At 33.9% G+C, this 16,854-nt stretch overlaps 1 protein-coding gene across 1 annotated transcript in view; it reads left to right on the top strand.

Annotated features, from left to right (window-relative positions):
- The window catches only part of NEGR1 (neuronal growth regulator 1), a 961,252-nt gene that overhangs the window by 530,096 nt on the left and 414,302 nt on the right, over positions 1–16,854 (top strand). The window contains exon 3 of the mRNA XM_066376571.1: positions 13,727–13,852. Coding sequence (XP_066232668.1) covers positions 13,727–13,852 — 126 coding nt within the window. The remainder of the gene's footprint in view (positions 1–13,726; positions 13,853–16,854) is intronic.

Genomic DNA, 16,854 nt, shown 5'->3' with positions numbered 1-16,854 from the left:
AGAAACCAGGGCAGAAAGTGTGTGGATTTAGGTGTTTGGTGAAACAAGATGAGAAGGGCTCTTATGTTACCCATCAACCGAGAAGCACATTTCCATCCTCTTATCCTAACACATTGGTCTGGAGGCATACACTGTGGCTGCTATAATAAACACAAACTCACAAAAAATGCTTACGTATAAACATTTGATGTAATGTTCATATTATGTTCAGAAAGCCAAAAATAAAATTGACCAATACACTTTTCATATAGTAGAGAATAGTGTCTTTTTCTTCCCAAACATATTAATAAAATATTATTTCCATTCCACAAATTTAATAGGACTTATTTGGACCTATTCTGTTTTAAGTAATCACAGGAAACATAGTAAATAACTATTGACCCAGATCTTATATCATGTTCATTTGTTTTACTCTGAGTTGCTTCCTGGTATATCCATATACTGTGCAGCAAAGGCTAAACAGCCCAACAGCTGAAAAATCCTAAGACCATGTTTTACCCAGCTACTCACTCAACATGGTAATCTCTGCCCTAATATTAGTGGTCTTCCATATTCTGAAGACTCTTTGATGATGGGGAATTTACACTCTAATAAAATAATCTCTTTCATTGGGAGGATACTTCTTGTTAGGATACTTTATTATAATGACCAGAACTCTACCATTATTCTGTCCACTAGAATGACTGAAAATACGTCCACAAATCAATTGAAAACTTTTCACTCTTAAATTTTAATGATTATAACTGAACACATGACTCCTGATATGATTCATCAATAAGCATGTCTCTTAGAGTTTCATCCAAGTTGTTTAACACTGAGGAATAAGGGGCAAAAGAGATTCTTGTGGCACATCTCTAACATTCTCCTTTCATACTGACATGAATCCACCCTTCGACACTGTTTGCAGTTGCTTAATCAGAAAGGATTTTTTTTTTTTGGTTATATGAGTTCTTTGTCCACATTTCTCCATTTTGTTGTTTAAAACTACCATTAACAACTGTCATAGACCCTGAGATTTTTATATCTAATTATATTCATATTCATAAAATTCCTTTTATTTACTAAGGTAGTTAGTTAACTTTTCCAAAAGGTAAATTTAATTATTTGACATGGCTAAACCTTGCCCTTCATTTCTCTCAACCCTCAAATCAAACATTTAGATATATTTTGTACCCTTCTGTTATAGTACTAGTTATGATAGAAGAAAAAGTAATCCAGCTTTCAGAAGAAAAAAAAGAGGATTTGCCTTGTTTTTAGAAGTTTTGCCAAGGGATGAGCCTGGAGTATTTAAAACCAGAAAATGTAGCAGGCAGGAGAAGAAGTTACAGAACATGTGCCCAAGAGAATATACTTTCAGACTTGATTGCTTTTTTAAGTTCTTAGAAATATAATATTATATTATATGGAGAGGCAAACTAATAGGATGTGATACCTTTCAACTGAAAATGTGCTACATACCTAGTACCTCAGAGAACCTAACATGAATGAACGTTTCTTATCTAATAATACCCCAGGGAGTAGCTTACTCAAATATCTTTTAAATCAAAAAGGAGAAATGGTAAAATATATGTTACTGAGAATATAGTAATTAATATGAGAAAGAATGACTTTTCAATGAATGTGTTAAAGACTAACTCTTCAAATAAGGAAAATTTAGAATTGAAGAACTATTGATATTAAGCACTTTGTGCACACTTGCTGTGTTCTAAGTGTGATTCTGTATTGTACCCAGGGATTAACATAAAATAGTCCTTGCATTTATATCAGTTCTCCAGAAATATGTAGGAAAAATAAATTTCTTTATAGCTTGAAATGGAATAGATGGAATAGTTTTAGCTGTGACCAGCTAAAGTAGTTCAGTCAACTCTTGCAAGCACAGTGATGAATACATTGTCTATATATAAGTCAGGCTGTTTCCCAACTTTGTGCCTTCACACATGCCACTCCACTTGGATTGCACTTATCTGTTTAGATAGTTATATTATTCCAAAATTTATCTTTGCATCTCCCTCACCATCCCTTCATCTTCACATGGGTTTGGTGATTTAACTTTGCTTTTAATTTTTGTATTTGTCTCTTTTATAACTTCATATAATTATATTTTGCTTCATTTCAATTTTTGCTCTCTTCCATAATATGTATATAAGGTACTGAAAAGAAGAGATTCTGTTGTAGTAGGTTTAAATAGCGAGCTCCTAACATATTTTTTGGTGATAATAAGTAATAAATAAATGTCTTCTGACCAAATAAACAATATATAAATTTGTGTAGAGAGATTACTTGAGGTTAGCCTTTCTATAATTACATTTGACCCTTTATTGTCATATTCCAGCATTAACAAGAAACACTAATTTAAAAGATATACACACATATACACACCTATCTAATATAATATATATCAACTGCAATAACAAATATACATAATATATATATTTATACATATGTACATTTATAGTTTGTGTGTTTGTATATATGGTTAATTAGTTATATAGTTTCTATACTGTACTTTAAAATACTGAATAAATGTAAGTCACTAAATTTCAGTATTTTTATATGAATCATCTATCTCATTTTATAATGACTTAAAAGGAATTACTTATGATTACTTTTTCTATTAATGAAATGCTCATTAATATAACACCTAGATACAAGAAAGTTTATACTATTGAACCCACTAGCTAAAAATCAATGAGTTAAAAAGATAAACCTCTTATTTAAGTCAAGATAATTATAAGTATATAAAATTTTCACAGTTTTTGTGATTCATATTTAAATGTAAGTCCCAGAAGCTAGCCTTGGTATAAAACAATTTCTGGCAAGAGAATGACTTTTTTCCCAATGAATAATTTAAAATGCAACTTTTTTCCATGTGAACCATCTTATATCTTGGCAGTAGTCATACTAGTATTTTAATAATTTATAAAATTTTGAATATAATATAGTTAATGCCATAAAACCAATTTCTTTGATATTGAATTATAGGAGAATGCACTTAGACCACTATGACTAATGATCCAGGGGCCAGAAACATGGCAAATTACCTTTTAACCCAATTTTAGAGAGAATCTGTGCATGTAAACATAGGACTCTACTGAGATCTCCTGGCATATATTTTCATGGTAACATATGGTTATTATATTGAGAAAACATGAATAAATCATTCTCTTTGAGAAAAGTAAAGGAACATGAAGATTTTAAAAAATGTAGATGATAATTATTTTAGGGGGGAGCATAATATTAATGGGAATCATAATTTTATTATTTAAATTTCTGAATAAATTCTATTCTCAGAATATTTCTTAACCCAGGAGTATAGTTACTCTGAAGACCTAATCATAGTTATTCTCTGACAGGTGAGCAACCACACATTAGTGTGAAAATGTATAGCTTCTATGAGCCACCAAGCAATATGTGAAAATGGATTCCTTGGGTCTTACAAGGCAAATGAGCCAGCTGAGGGCTTGCCAGGGTGGACAGCATTGATGGCAAGAGTATAACTTTATTACTGAATCCCAACCTCACAGGGTTTGGAGCATATGGTGAGGATTTTGTACACACATAAATCTTTGAGCACTGTTTACTTTCATAGGCTGCATAGATTTCTATATTATGACAGTTTCCCAGTGTGTAATGATCAAGTGTCTTCAGCAAGCAGCAAATTTTTCTAATTCTTATAATGGTACCATTTGGTTTGGGGCCAGGGTAAGCTACAGATATTTGGATGATTTTGTATGGTACAAATAAAAGGGGGAAATTCATGTTTTAAAGTTTGGCAAATCTGGACATCCATTTTCTAAATGAATATTATCAGTGGTAGCATTGTAGTTTTTAATATAAGTATCTAGGGCTTTGAGCCTCCTGGAATGTTTTCTCATCTATTTTGGAGTTTTTATTTTGTCCCACTGTTAATTTTTATGTCAATGCTGCACTTATTTTTGTTGTACCTTTATAATATTACCTTGAAGTCAGCTAGTATAATGTTCATTATTCTTTTTCTAACTCTACCTAAACTTCATCATTTTAAACAACAACAGTTATGTATTTTACTCATAATACTACAATATGGACATAATATTTGAAGTCTCGCTAGGATGACTTCAATCCTTAGGGCACAGAAGTGTTGAAATGATTCCTAAGCTCTCTTTTTGTTGCTGTTGTTTCAGAACATCTCTATAGGGGGTCTATAATGATGTCTCCACCTTTTCTCTCCAGCATGGTAGATTCAAGATGGTTGGGCTAATTATATAGCAGCTCAGACCTCCAAGAGTCAGTGTGTTCAGAAACAAGGCAGATGACAAGTGATATTTTACGATACAGTCATGGAAGTCACATAGCTTTTTTTCTCAATTCTGTTAAAAAGCATCTAGGAGCCTACTCAAATTCAACTAAAGATGGGACAGGGGCAGTACAAAGACTATTTATGACAGTGGAGGAATTTGGGGCCATATTATGAAACTGCCACATAAACCAACTAACAAAGAAGCAAGTGAGAGGGTGGGAGAGGACATCGAGGACTGGATATATAGAATTTTGCACCATGCTAAGCTCCACCCTTGCAAATAAAATAAAAGTCTTTAACTACATTACACATAGTTATGTCCAATAAATATTAACCTTTCTCGTAGGTATTCTTTTGTTAGACATGTGTCCAATGAGAAAAGGAAGAGAGCTAATATGGCTTACTTTTTGTATCCGTTTCCTAGTACCTTCTAGCTTAGTTTCTATCTAGAGGATGTATTTCTTAAAGAAAGAGACACTTTATTTTTAATCAAGGTTTAGGCACAATTTTCTGATGAGATCATTGGGTCATGTGGAAATGTTTTGGATCTATGTAAAAATACATGCACACAAAAAAAAACCCAAAATGAAATAAATTAAACAATTAGTAATGATTCTTTCTGAATGGTGGGATTATATGATATTAAATGAAATCACATATAATGATCAGTAGCCATTTGTTTTTAATCTGCCCAAAGGCAATTTTAAATGTTTCATTAGAATAAGTGCTGTTGGATTTTTCTTCCTTATTCTTTATATAAATTTCCACATTCTATTCAATAATTTTATACTGAGTTTATAATTAACAAAATAAATATTATTAAAAAAAAAAAAAGAAACCGGAGTACCTCAGAAAAGGCATGATTTTCTCATTGTGCTGCAATGACACATCCTTTCTGCAGGCGTAAAGAAACATAGCAGCATTTAGATTTAAAAATCTACTAAAATTCATTTACAGAAACCTGAGCTTATCAAGGAGAACTCATATTTTACCGAAACAGGCTTACCTCATAAAAGAAACCAGGTGTTACATTATAACTGAATCCAAGGGTAGACATTGGACTCATGTTTCAAAAAACCCTAAAGCAAGCTTTCAGAGATGGCAAATGTTTGCAAAGAAGACAGCTGGGTTCTAGTGTGACACAGCTGGGCGGTTTTCTCGGTTTATGCAGAGAAAAGTTCACTGCCAAGGATGAGGCAAGAACAGTTCAGCCAGGCCACTCCAGAGGGTGTTTTCTGGCACATTTCCAAGCAGAACAATGAGGCTGGCCACCAGGTTTATGGGAATAGTGCCTACACAGAAAAAGGTGTCTGCTTTGCTCAAGATAAATTCCTGGAAGGAGAAATCATTGGCTACTAGCGGGTTCGGATTTAAAAAATTTCTTAAAGTATATTGCCAAATTGTTTCCAGAAATAAATAAATCACGTTTAATTCTTAATAAAATGCTATCATCACTGCAGGTTTTAAAGATAGAGAGTTGGTTCCTTAAGAATGCTGTCTCACTTGGAATGGACACTTGTAATTGTGTGCTCTAATGTATTTCAGTTGTGGAATTCTTCCTGTGTTTTGTAACTATTTCCTATTAGGAGAAGGGCGCGTTGAACAGGCACTGTAGATTCGCTGTATATACAACAGGCTGAAAGTGTGCTCCAGCCTTCCCGCTGTTGCTGCTGCTGCCGCGGCCGCCGCCTGAGGGGGTAGCTGCTATTAAGGTCCTGATTTTAAACAGTGTCTTATATCTTTGAAGCATCCAATAAGTGAAGCTGAAGCTAGCCCGAGGTGCAGCAGCGGTTTGAACTCTGGTGTATAAACACTCATGTGTAGAAGCTATTGATCCTTTAGTCAAAATGAAGCAAAAAGAAAAACCTTTAAGTATAAAATTTTGAAAACTCGTATAACAATGTTGTGATTTTCAAAATATTTATATAGCAGATAAAAAAGCCGTCTTCGATCAAAAAATTTAAAAGCATCAAATAAATGTTAAGCTACCAAAACTTATCCTTTCTAACCCAATAACCTCATTAGATTGTGTGTGTGTGTGTTTGTGTGTATGTGTATTTGCCACTGAAAAATCTACCTACTAAAACCTGCACCTTGCTTCATTGAGGAACTCTGTCTTAAAATTTAGGAAGTGTTGTACTTACTTTTTCTCATCATACTTGATGCATAATTTATGTAATAGTCAGTCATGCTGAAATGGAGAAAAGGGAAAGTGACAGGGACACTATTTCCACTTTAATTTTTCCACATCTACATGTCTTGTAAGGTGTAGTCCTCTTAGATGCTTACTTCCTTCTCTTCTTTGCCTACTGTCTTGCTCCATGATACAGAAAACGGATTCTGGATTATCCCAAGGGAAAATAAACCATGGGGGGGGGGGGGGAGTTGCTCATGACACCTTTCTACCTCCAGTATGAAGCCTTCTTTACATTGTCAAGCTGCTCTCAGGAAGTACGAAAATGAATGCCAGCTATTACAGTATTGTCTCTTCTTAGGACAGTTACATTTTAATATTAAACCATTGAGGGCAAAAAACTACTCTGAGGATGTGAAGGAAGGCCTCTCTATTTAGAGTGGAGTTTTTACATAAATAAGAGAGAGAAGTACATGCAAGGGTCTTTCTGGTATCTGGTAATCCGTTACCAAACTTGAAGAATTTGGAACTTACCGTGTTCCTGTTGGTCTGGGATCTCCCAAATTAGGCCTCTTCCCAAATCTAGGGTTGAAAATTCCTCATCAGATTATCCTGTTAACTGTATGGATGCAGAAAGCTACAATTAGTAACCCATCAAATTCTACTCAAATGCCATTTGTTTCATAAAGCTTTTTCTAGTCTCAGTAGCCTGTCCAATTCTGACTCCATTGGCAGAGATAGATTGACTACTCTGTGTTCTCAAAGTACCTTGTAGTTATAAAATTCACTTTGTAGGATTTATGACTCCATATTATAACTAATAGTATTAGGTCCTTAGACATGGACTCCTTAAGATTTGTTGCTTAATCAAGTTGTTGCTCAATAAAAATTTGGGTAGATGGATGGATAAATGGATTAAAATAAGTTATTGACTGTTTTGCCATTTTATATAGCTGACCCCTTACAGAACTCAGTAGCTTGAGAAAAATGTGACTAGGCTTTCTAAAAACAGAAAACATTAAGCAATATGATTCAAAGTTTGAACTGAAGTGTGAAAGATCCATTTATCTCAAACATGTTCTTTGCCCCCAAAAGTAATTCTGCCATATTCCATCAGTCAGTAATTCACAAATATGGAAGGTTTGCATTTAGTTATACTTGGATATTTTTTCCTTCAACCACTATCTGGGTGATGGAATGAAAGAAGAAGCCATAGAAGTCTCTGAAAAGTCATAAACTATAAAAAGTCAGTGAGAATCTATGAGCTGGAGAATACCATGTTGCTAGTTAGATCAGGCTAGGAAATCAAGCACCCACAAGAAAACCAATTAAAAAAATATCATGAAACAATTGCTTCTTTCAGTTTGAGAACAGCACCGTTTCTAGGTTTGTTATGTAACACAGACCCGCTTTTTCCCTTCCTGGAAGGTGCCCAGGACTGAACAGAGAAATAAATGCCAGCCTCAGGAAAGGCAGACTGCTCTTTCGATATTGCCAGCCATTTCCAGATACGAGCGTGGAAAAAAAAAGCCAATTCTCTCAAGATTTATAGTTCTGTCTAGCCTGTTCACTCAAGCAGTTTGAAAAATCTTCAGAGATGTAGTTTCTTTGAACTAAAACAGATTCCAAGTCTGTGGAGAGGAAAAAATAAAGTGGACATAATATGTACATACCCCAGAGTCAAATCTTTCTGACCCTATATTTACACGACTTCTCCAGTATAAATAAATAAATAAAGGCATGCAGTGCTGCCTAAGATGGCATATCATTCTATTGAAAATAAATTTATATGATAAAAGTCCAATTATTTCTCTGAGTTTGTATGAATTCAAAGGAATACTGAATCCCCAAACTTAGAGGATCTTTGAAAATAAAAGTCACAAAGGACCCATGGCATTATAATAACATTTTCACCATATTCTTAGAATTTTTATTATATCATCATGCCATGGTATAAATTCTATGTAAAATATTTTTTTAAGAAGTCAAAGAACTATTAGTTCAGCACATGAAAGGAAAATCAAATACTTGTTAATAGCCTGTATGTTTCAGGACCTTTTGTAGGTGCTGGTTATATATATGCTGTTGAATAAAGCAAACAGCATTTCTACAACCAGGAGTTTACTCAATTTCTATGAAGAGAAGACAGGCAATAGAGTAAAGAAATAAAGGCCAATGACAATGGATGATTGTAAAAAATACTGTAATAAAGAAACTGGAAGGAAATAGGAGTGGGAAGAAACAGAGGGTTGAGGATGCAAATGGTTATTTCAATGAGACAGATACCGAGAAAAATCGATCCTACTTTAAGATGACCAATGTCATCATTGACACATGTTTTAAAATGAAATTTTAGCCTCTCAGTATTCACTCCAAAATTCACATTTTAGTCTTTCTTCTTTCTGGTAAGTTTTTGGAGTGGAGGAATTCACTGTGAAGAGGTTGATCAAACAGACCATCAAAAAAAAAATCACTTATCTTTATTTCTTGCTTGGTCTGCAAAATATTTTGAAGATCAGATCTAGCGATTATATACATAATTCAAATAGATAAATCAAAGCTTTTACATGTTTTTGGTAATGAACCTATAACTTCAGAGAACAAGTGGGATATACTCAGTGCACTTTCCTTTAAGACACTAATTTTACACCTTGACTAAAGAATATTGTGACCACAGTAAAGGCTGAACTGATAATTTTTTTCAGAATCTGTATGTAACTAAATAAATGTTATGTTGGATTAAATGAATACTCCATCCAACTTTTAGCCCTGGCAGCCTACAGAAGGTCTCTAAATGTATTAGTATCTGTGGTGTTTCATGGACTGTTACAACCTAAAAACTTGATGGGGTATTTAATTGATTCCAGTGAGCCTATGTAAATTTACAGATCCAAATAGTCCATGCCTTGAATTTACAGTTAAGATAACCATCAAATACATCCTCAAATGGTTCTCAATATTTTGTGAAACACAACCTTACATCTCTTGCATCTGAGTAGAGGTGTAAACTTTATTTTATTTATTTTTTCAGAAAATCACCTGAACAGACTTTTAATGTAATAAAACACTGTGCTCATGCATTTCCTGTGATTTTAATGGTTATATTCCAGACTACAAGATGAATTCTATTCTTTAAAGGAATTTAAAATCTGTTCTTTACTGTTTTTATTTATGGTGCCATGATGATGACCATAATGATAAAGTTATGATGATGATTATTTTCTGCAAATAAAACAAGTTTATATTTAGGTAAATTATATAGTTCTTTATTACTCTGCTCTGGTATAAATACTTAAATAATGTACATAGAAACCCAAAACACTTATTAAAATTCATAGTTATAATATTTAGTTACTTAAAATAATTAAATTGACTGAACACATTTGCTCTTTTTTAAACACATTATTAAGGTTAGATTTTAAATGAAGTATTTGAGAAACTATGGAATAAGCTATATGGAAAGTGAACATGCATCTAGAATATTAAGTTATTTTACTTGCCTCATTTTCTGTTTTTCTATGCTAGAGCACAGCATATTGGACATGCCATAAGATGTGCTGCTTTGTCATTCAGAAAGCTCAATAGAGCCTTTTTCACCTGTGTGTGTGTATCATTGACACACAAACTGTAACCCAGGAACAGCTACCAGAAACAGATGGTCTTAAGACACTTGAGATATTTCCATTCTTCCCTGCTCCTGACGCCAAGAGTAAAAGCACCTCTTTTCTCTTCTACTTTCTCTTAGCTTGATGCTCCCTGGAATGATCCCAAACCCTTCCCCAGAACCATACCCTATTCTGCAGGCAGAGCTCACAATACCTCCTTTTACGTTGTTCTACATTGAGATTATTAATAGTTTTCTCCATTATAAATAACACCTCACTGAATAGCTCTGTGCACAAATTGTCTTATTTGTTTTGCATTAAAAGAAACCAATATGGAACTAATCTTTGCCAGTTTGAACCCAGAAGGCATACCTACTAGATATGTGTTACTCATGTAAAATAGTAAAGAAAAATGTAGAAAATATTTATTGTATCTTACTTATATACTTATCTGCCTCCTCTTAATTATAAGTTCTTTGAGGACAAGAATTATGCTTTGAAATTTTTGTATTTCCTGTGTGTCCAGAATTAACCTTTCATAATACTAGGTAGAAGTCTTATATTCAATATGCAATGACTTTAAATATTCAGGGAAGCAACATCTGTTTTTGCCTCCACAAACTACAGAGCATGTGAAGGATTTCATTGGCTCCTCCCTTTACACACAGTATCTGTTGTTAACAGGTGATGCATTCAGGGGAGAAGGACCTCGCCAAAAAATTTTTCCTTACTGACCTCCTCTTTCCATATGTTCCTTCCCTGTAGCATATCCTGAAATATGGAGTCCCAAGAGGTAATTAGAGTTACTGAGATGAATGTCACACCTGGAACTCAACACTCTTTCCCACCACACAATTTCTTATAATTAAATGTTAAGTCTAAGTTTATGGCCAAAGATGCTTATGCTTTTCCCTGAAATCAAAAATTATGCTAAATATTTGTTTACCATTTACATTTACTGCTTAAAATATAGGTAGATGTGTAAAGATGAAAATAAACTTTTTAAAGATCAAATAGAGCCTGACCAGGCAGTGGCGCAGTAGATAGAGCGTCGGACTGGGATGCAGAGGACCCAGGTTCGAGACCCCAATGTTGCCAGCTTGAGCACAGGCTCATCTGGTTTGAGCAAAGCTCACCAGCTTGGACCCAAGGTCGCTGGCTTGAGCAAGGGGTTACTCAGTCTGCAGTAGTCCCATGGTCAAGGCACATATGAGAAAGCAATCAATGAACAACTAAGGTGTCGCAAAGAAAAACTGATGATTGATGCTTCTCATCTCTCTCCGTTCCTGTCTGTCTGTCCCTATCTATCCCTCTCTCTGACTCTCTCTCTGTCTCTATAAAATAAATAAATAAATAAATAAATAAATAAATAAATAAATAAATATCAGATAGAATTGGCAAAATAATATAATTGAGAGAATAAATAGATTGCATGGTCTTTTGACAGTATTGCATTTCTCTTAAATACCTACACAACCTCAGTCTAAAGGTGAGTCAGTTGTATGTTTAAAACATAAAAATAAACTAGCCAGGCTAGGCTGATCTCTTTGTATTATATTCTATATAAGGGAGACAGTGCTATGTAACTTTTCTTAATACTGTGTATTATTGTATATCTATTTATTTTGTATGTGTGTACATTCACATACATGTACACATATATTTTATAGTTTACTATATCAAACCTATATCTACATCCACATAGTAAATAATATTGCTGTGTATGGTTGTAAGTTTATTTTAATTAGCTCTCCTGTTCACCAATAGTAAGTCATTTACATTTTCCCATACTTTTTTCTATGGTATTTTAATTGTATTTTTGTTCTTTTTCAGTTAATCTAAAAAGAGTCTCTGTTTGGAATGGATTTTATTTTTTTACTATTTTTCTAATAAAAACTCACTGAAGAGTTCAATGATAATATGTTTAATTTTTTCCTAGTGAAACAATAAATTTAAAACTGTTTCCTTTCAGTGAAAAAAAATAGCAGAAAGTTGCACTGAACACAGGAAGGTCCAATGCTAGTAATTTCTTAGAAATATTATGGTAACAGTAATGATAATATATCATTGGTTTTAAATGCAAATTAAAGATTATAATTTAGAAATAGTTACAGTAATAAATCACTTAGGAATAAGCCTTTTCTTCAATTATAGCAACAGTAACATATAATCAAAAGCTTTATATTTGTAATCATTATAATAGACTAACTTATAGTGGAGTTATGGTTTCATTAAAAAAGTCAAAGGTAATATTCAAAGTATGGTTAATTTAATTTATGCTATGACAGATTCTTGTTACTGTTTTCTTTTTAACTAAATGAAAACATCTCTTATATAAACTCTAAGAGTCTATTAAGATATTCTAGTGAAAAAATTTTTTCTAATAGTGATCAAGTTATCTAATTGCCATTTATTTAGCTTTAACCTGGAAAATCGGCATATAATTGTTATACAGTAAACCAAAATTTATGACACATACCAGTCATATACTAACAAAGTTATGAAGTTCTGAGAGCAATTTTAAGGCATAAATAAAGGGCATTATTGAAATTGAATGCATAACGATATGTGTCTTTTAAGACATCTAATAAAAGCTAACACTGATGTCAGGTGTTTTTCTAAGTCCTTTACAATATACTGACTTATTTAATTCTCCCAACAGCTATATGAGATTTGTATTAATATTACTTCCAGCTTTTAGATGAAGACACTGAACTGATACATTAAGTAACTTGCCCTAGATAACACACTAGCTAGTATAGGACCCAGGATTCTTATCTATGTTGTTTGAGGTTTAAATGAGACCATTTGGTATTTCAGAGAATAATGGACATTTAAATTCAGGGAATTAATTTAGGGATTTTCATATCGAAGACTCCCAAATTGTATTCCATGATCAATAGTTTTGCCAAATGCTCTGAGATAAAAGTGTCCATAGTTTAACACATCAATGAAGATTTTTAAAAACCCATAATATATTCCCCTTTAATTTTGGAGATTTACAGTGGCCATAACAGAGGTTCTAAGGAATGCCCCAGTGAAGAGATTGCTTCAACCAGTGGTTTCCAGCCATTACTGACAAGAAAACTCCTGTTAAACACAATTTCACACACTTCAGTAACAGTGTTTCTTAAAACATAAATGCTGAGAATCTCCTACTACTTGGGAGATAGAAAATTAAAGCTCCAAATGCCTTTGGGACCCTGAAACCTTATCTCTCAATTCAGTACATGTTTCTATATCACTTGGCTCTAAAATCAGCATGGAAGCATCACTTTTCCACTACTTCCAATTTCTTCCAGATTTCCGTTTTTGTTTAATTTTTTTCAACAAGAAAACCATCACGATAGTAAAGATACATGGATGGAACAGATAGGTTGGCTATATTCTAGTTTACTTAATACACAGTATCCATGATACAATTTTAATTTAAGCAATGTTTAAACATTTTGTTATTAAATATTTCATTTATTCTGAAATATTGCATGTCTTAAAATTGGAAAACAATAAAATGAACCAACTAAGCACAACAAGAACTCTAGCAGAGTTCTGAGGATCTAGAGAACCAATCTTTTGGGGAATGTTCATAGACCATAAGTACATTTCATTGCCACAACTTTATTGCATGATATCATGGAGTTACCATATACAGCTCAACAGAATTTTATAGATATTTTTTTCTGACCACTTCATGTTTTACCATTTCAGTTCCTCCGAAGATATATGACATCTCAAGTGATATGACCATCAATGAAGGAACCAATGTCACCCTGATTTGCTTGGCCACTGGGAAACCAGAGCCTTCCATTTCTTGGCGGCACATCTCCCCGTCAGGTAATGCCGAGATATGTTGCTGTTGTCTGCGCTGTTCAATAGTCACCCGTAGCCTCGTGTGTTCAGAACTGAAGTCAACCTATTTTCTTTACATCTCGTTCAGGAGGTGGGCAGGATGCATCTCTGAATACTTGTTCTTTATAGCTAAAGACCCTGTGGTTCACCAAAGTGAAGAGAACATTGCCTGTCAGAGCCCAGCATTGAACCTATGTCTCTAGATGCTTAAACAAGGTTGTTTTCATTTGTAGTGTCCTGGAGAATCAAAGATCAATAGACAAAAGGCCCGCATGGAAATATTATGAGAGAGAAATAGTTTCATTTAAATGTGTAAGGCTTTTATTCTGTCAGCCTTCACATGTTAAGAGGCCAGCGTGAACTGCTAAGGTAATCGGGAGAATCACATTATACAAATTATGGGGTTGCTGGGTCTGATTTGAAAATGCAGTGCAAAATCAAGGATCTGGTAGTTAGAATTAAATTTTAACTGATGAGCGATCTAAAAACCCAAGAATTTAAGTGACTTGTACAAGATACCATAACTATGTAGAATTGAGGGATAGAACGTGTATATGGGTTTCAGTGCACATCCTCCTAAAGATGTTAAGTCTACTTTAGGAAGCTGAGGATAATCATCATCAAAACACTTCTGGTTTCACAGCAACAACTCTAACAGAATCATCAGTGCATAAAACTTTAATATGTGAGCTATATAGCTTTGAATGTGCTGTGGAAGTGAAGGTGGTACTTTTAATGAATAGGATGTCACAACATTTCAGATAAAGAGAATTGATATTATTTATTTTATATTTTTAGTGGAAATAGCTTCAACAAGGTTATTGTGATGATAATGCTTTTAAAGAAATCAGAAAGGCACATTTTATATAGGCACAGAGTACAAGTGGAACATCTATATTATCTGCAAATGCTTTCTTTAATATCACTTATCCTTAAGTGTCTGTCAGCTCTCTCATTTATGCAGTAGGTCTAATGAGACTTACTCATATCACATGCTCAGTATTACCATTAATGTGAGAAAAAATCAATATAATAGCAGTATACACTTATATAATATGCATTAAGGCTGCTATAATATTTCTGAAGCATGAGTGTGCTCTTGACTGCCAACATTTGACTCTAGAGTGGCTGCGGAGTCATAAAACCTGGTGTGAGAGCACTGAATTAATGGCAGGACTCTCTGTGGGGTGTGAGTCAAACCCAGGACTAACAATGAGGATACATGTGCTTCTATCTCAACTTTCCTGCTCATCAGTTCAGCCAATCCTCCCGCAAATCTCTTAGCCTCAGTTATTCTCAGCTAGTTTCCTACTTTCCAAAACTCAAATGATAATAATCCCTGGCAATTGTGAGACTCAAAATAGATAATTGGCATAAATGTGCTTCGAAAATAAGATGTTATGCAAATTTAAGACTGATTCTTAATCATCTTTTCAGGGACTTAAATCTGATATAGTAATATATATATATTTTGTAAGAATGAAGCACATAATCTCCATCTTCATATAATTAAAGATTAATATTTTGGATTTAACTCTTCTGCTTTGCAGTGCTTGTGATTATGCATATTCTTCCTTTTTTTAAGTGCTTGGATACATTTTAGTTTAATTAAATAGCATGAATGTTGGTTAGTGAAGTTATTAGAATAATGATAATATAACATCATAAAGCTGGAAGAAGACAGATCGGGTTTATAAGTTAAACTGTGCATAGATTTGTTTTCCTGATCCTGCCACATAGAGCAAATTACTAAAATTAGCATAAATATTAAATATTATCCAATGAATAGCTAGACAGGGCTGCTATTTTTATAAATGCTTTCAATAATTTCAAATTATAATTTGTTAATGATCTATATTCAAATGCATAATACTGTGGAGTTTCTGCTTTAAGTAATTTGTTTGATAATTCCATTAGCTTTTGTCAACTTACATATTTATATTTGAATGCAAAATTGTGAAATTCACTAATGTATTTATATTTTATCTAAGAAATATAAATATTTTGTATATTCTCTTTTGCTAAATCTCAGAAGGAATGTAACTCAGAACAGCAGTCACCATGTAAGCAAAGTTCAGTGTTAAAAATAGATATAAACATACAGTTGGCCCTTAAACAATGCAGGGGTTAGAGGTGCTGACCTAGCACATTCAAAACCTGCTTATAAAGTTTAACACTCTCAAAACTTAAATTGTTCCTCGGTATTTAAGGAGCATTAGGTCTAGGATCCTCCACAGACACAAAAATTTGCAGATGCTCAAGTCCCCTATATAAAATGGCCAACATCAATGCATGCAATGGGCCCTCCACATCTGTGGACTCTGAATCACTAATCAAAATTAGTACAGATACTTAATGAAAAAAATCCACATAGAAGTGGACCTGTGCAGTTTAAACCCCTGTGTTCCAGGGTCAACTATACTCCCTGTTAACAATAGAAGCAATGACTAGTTTTTGAACATGTGTGATCTGTTTAGATCTATTTAGCAGGAAATTGTGTAATTTTTGCCAACTCATTCACAGTCTACTGTAGTTTTAAAAATCAATAAGAAATGAGAGGTCACAGAATGATAGATCCTCAAAACTTCACCCTAATATACAGAAAACTTAGGTTGTGGCTTCAATCTTATTGCAGATAACACCTGAGCCACTTGGAATTGCCATTTCACTTCTTAATTTAAACAATCCAGTGTATTTTTTAATTTAGTGAGAGGAGGGAAGGCAGACAGACTCCAGTATGCACCCTGACCGGGATCCACCCAGCAAACCTACTAAGAGACAATGCTCTGCCCCTCTGGGGCCCTTGCTCCATTGCAACTGGAGCCATTTTTTAGCGCCTGAGGCAGAGGCCATGGAGCTATTCTCAGTGCCTGGGGCCAACTCACTCTAATCGAGCTATGGTTGTAGGAAGGGAAGAGGAGAAAGAAGGAGGGGTAGAGAAGCAGACGGGCACTTCTCCTGTGTACCCTGACCAGGAATCGAGCCTG

The sequence above is a fragment of the Saccopteryx leptura genome, chromosome 3 (genome assembly GCF_036850995.1).
Source record: "Saccopteryx leptura isolate mSacLep1 chromosome 3, mSacLep1_pri_phased_curated, whole genome shotgun sequence".
Taxonomy (NCBI): domain Eukaryota; kingdom Metazoa; phylum Chordata; class Mammalia; order Chiroptera; family Emballonuridae; genus Saccopteryx; species Saccopteryx leptura.
This window is presented reverse-complemented; position numbering and strand designations above follow the sequence as displayed.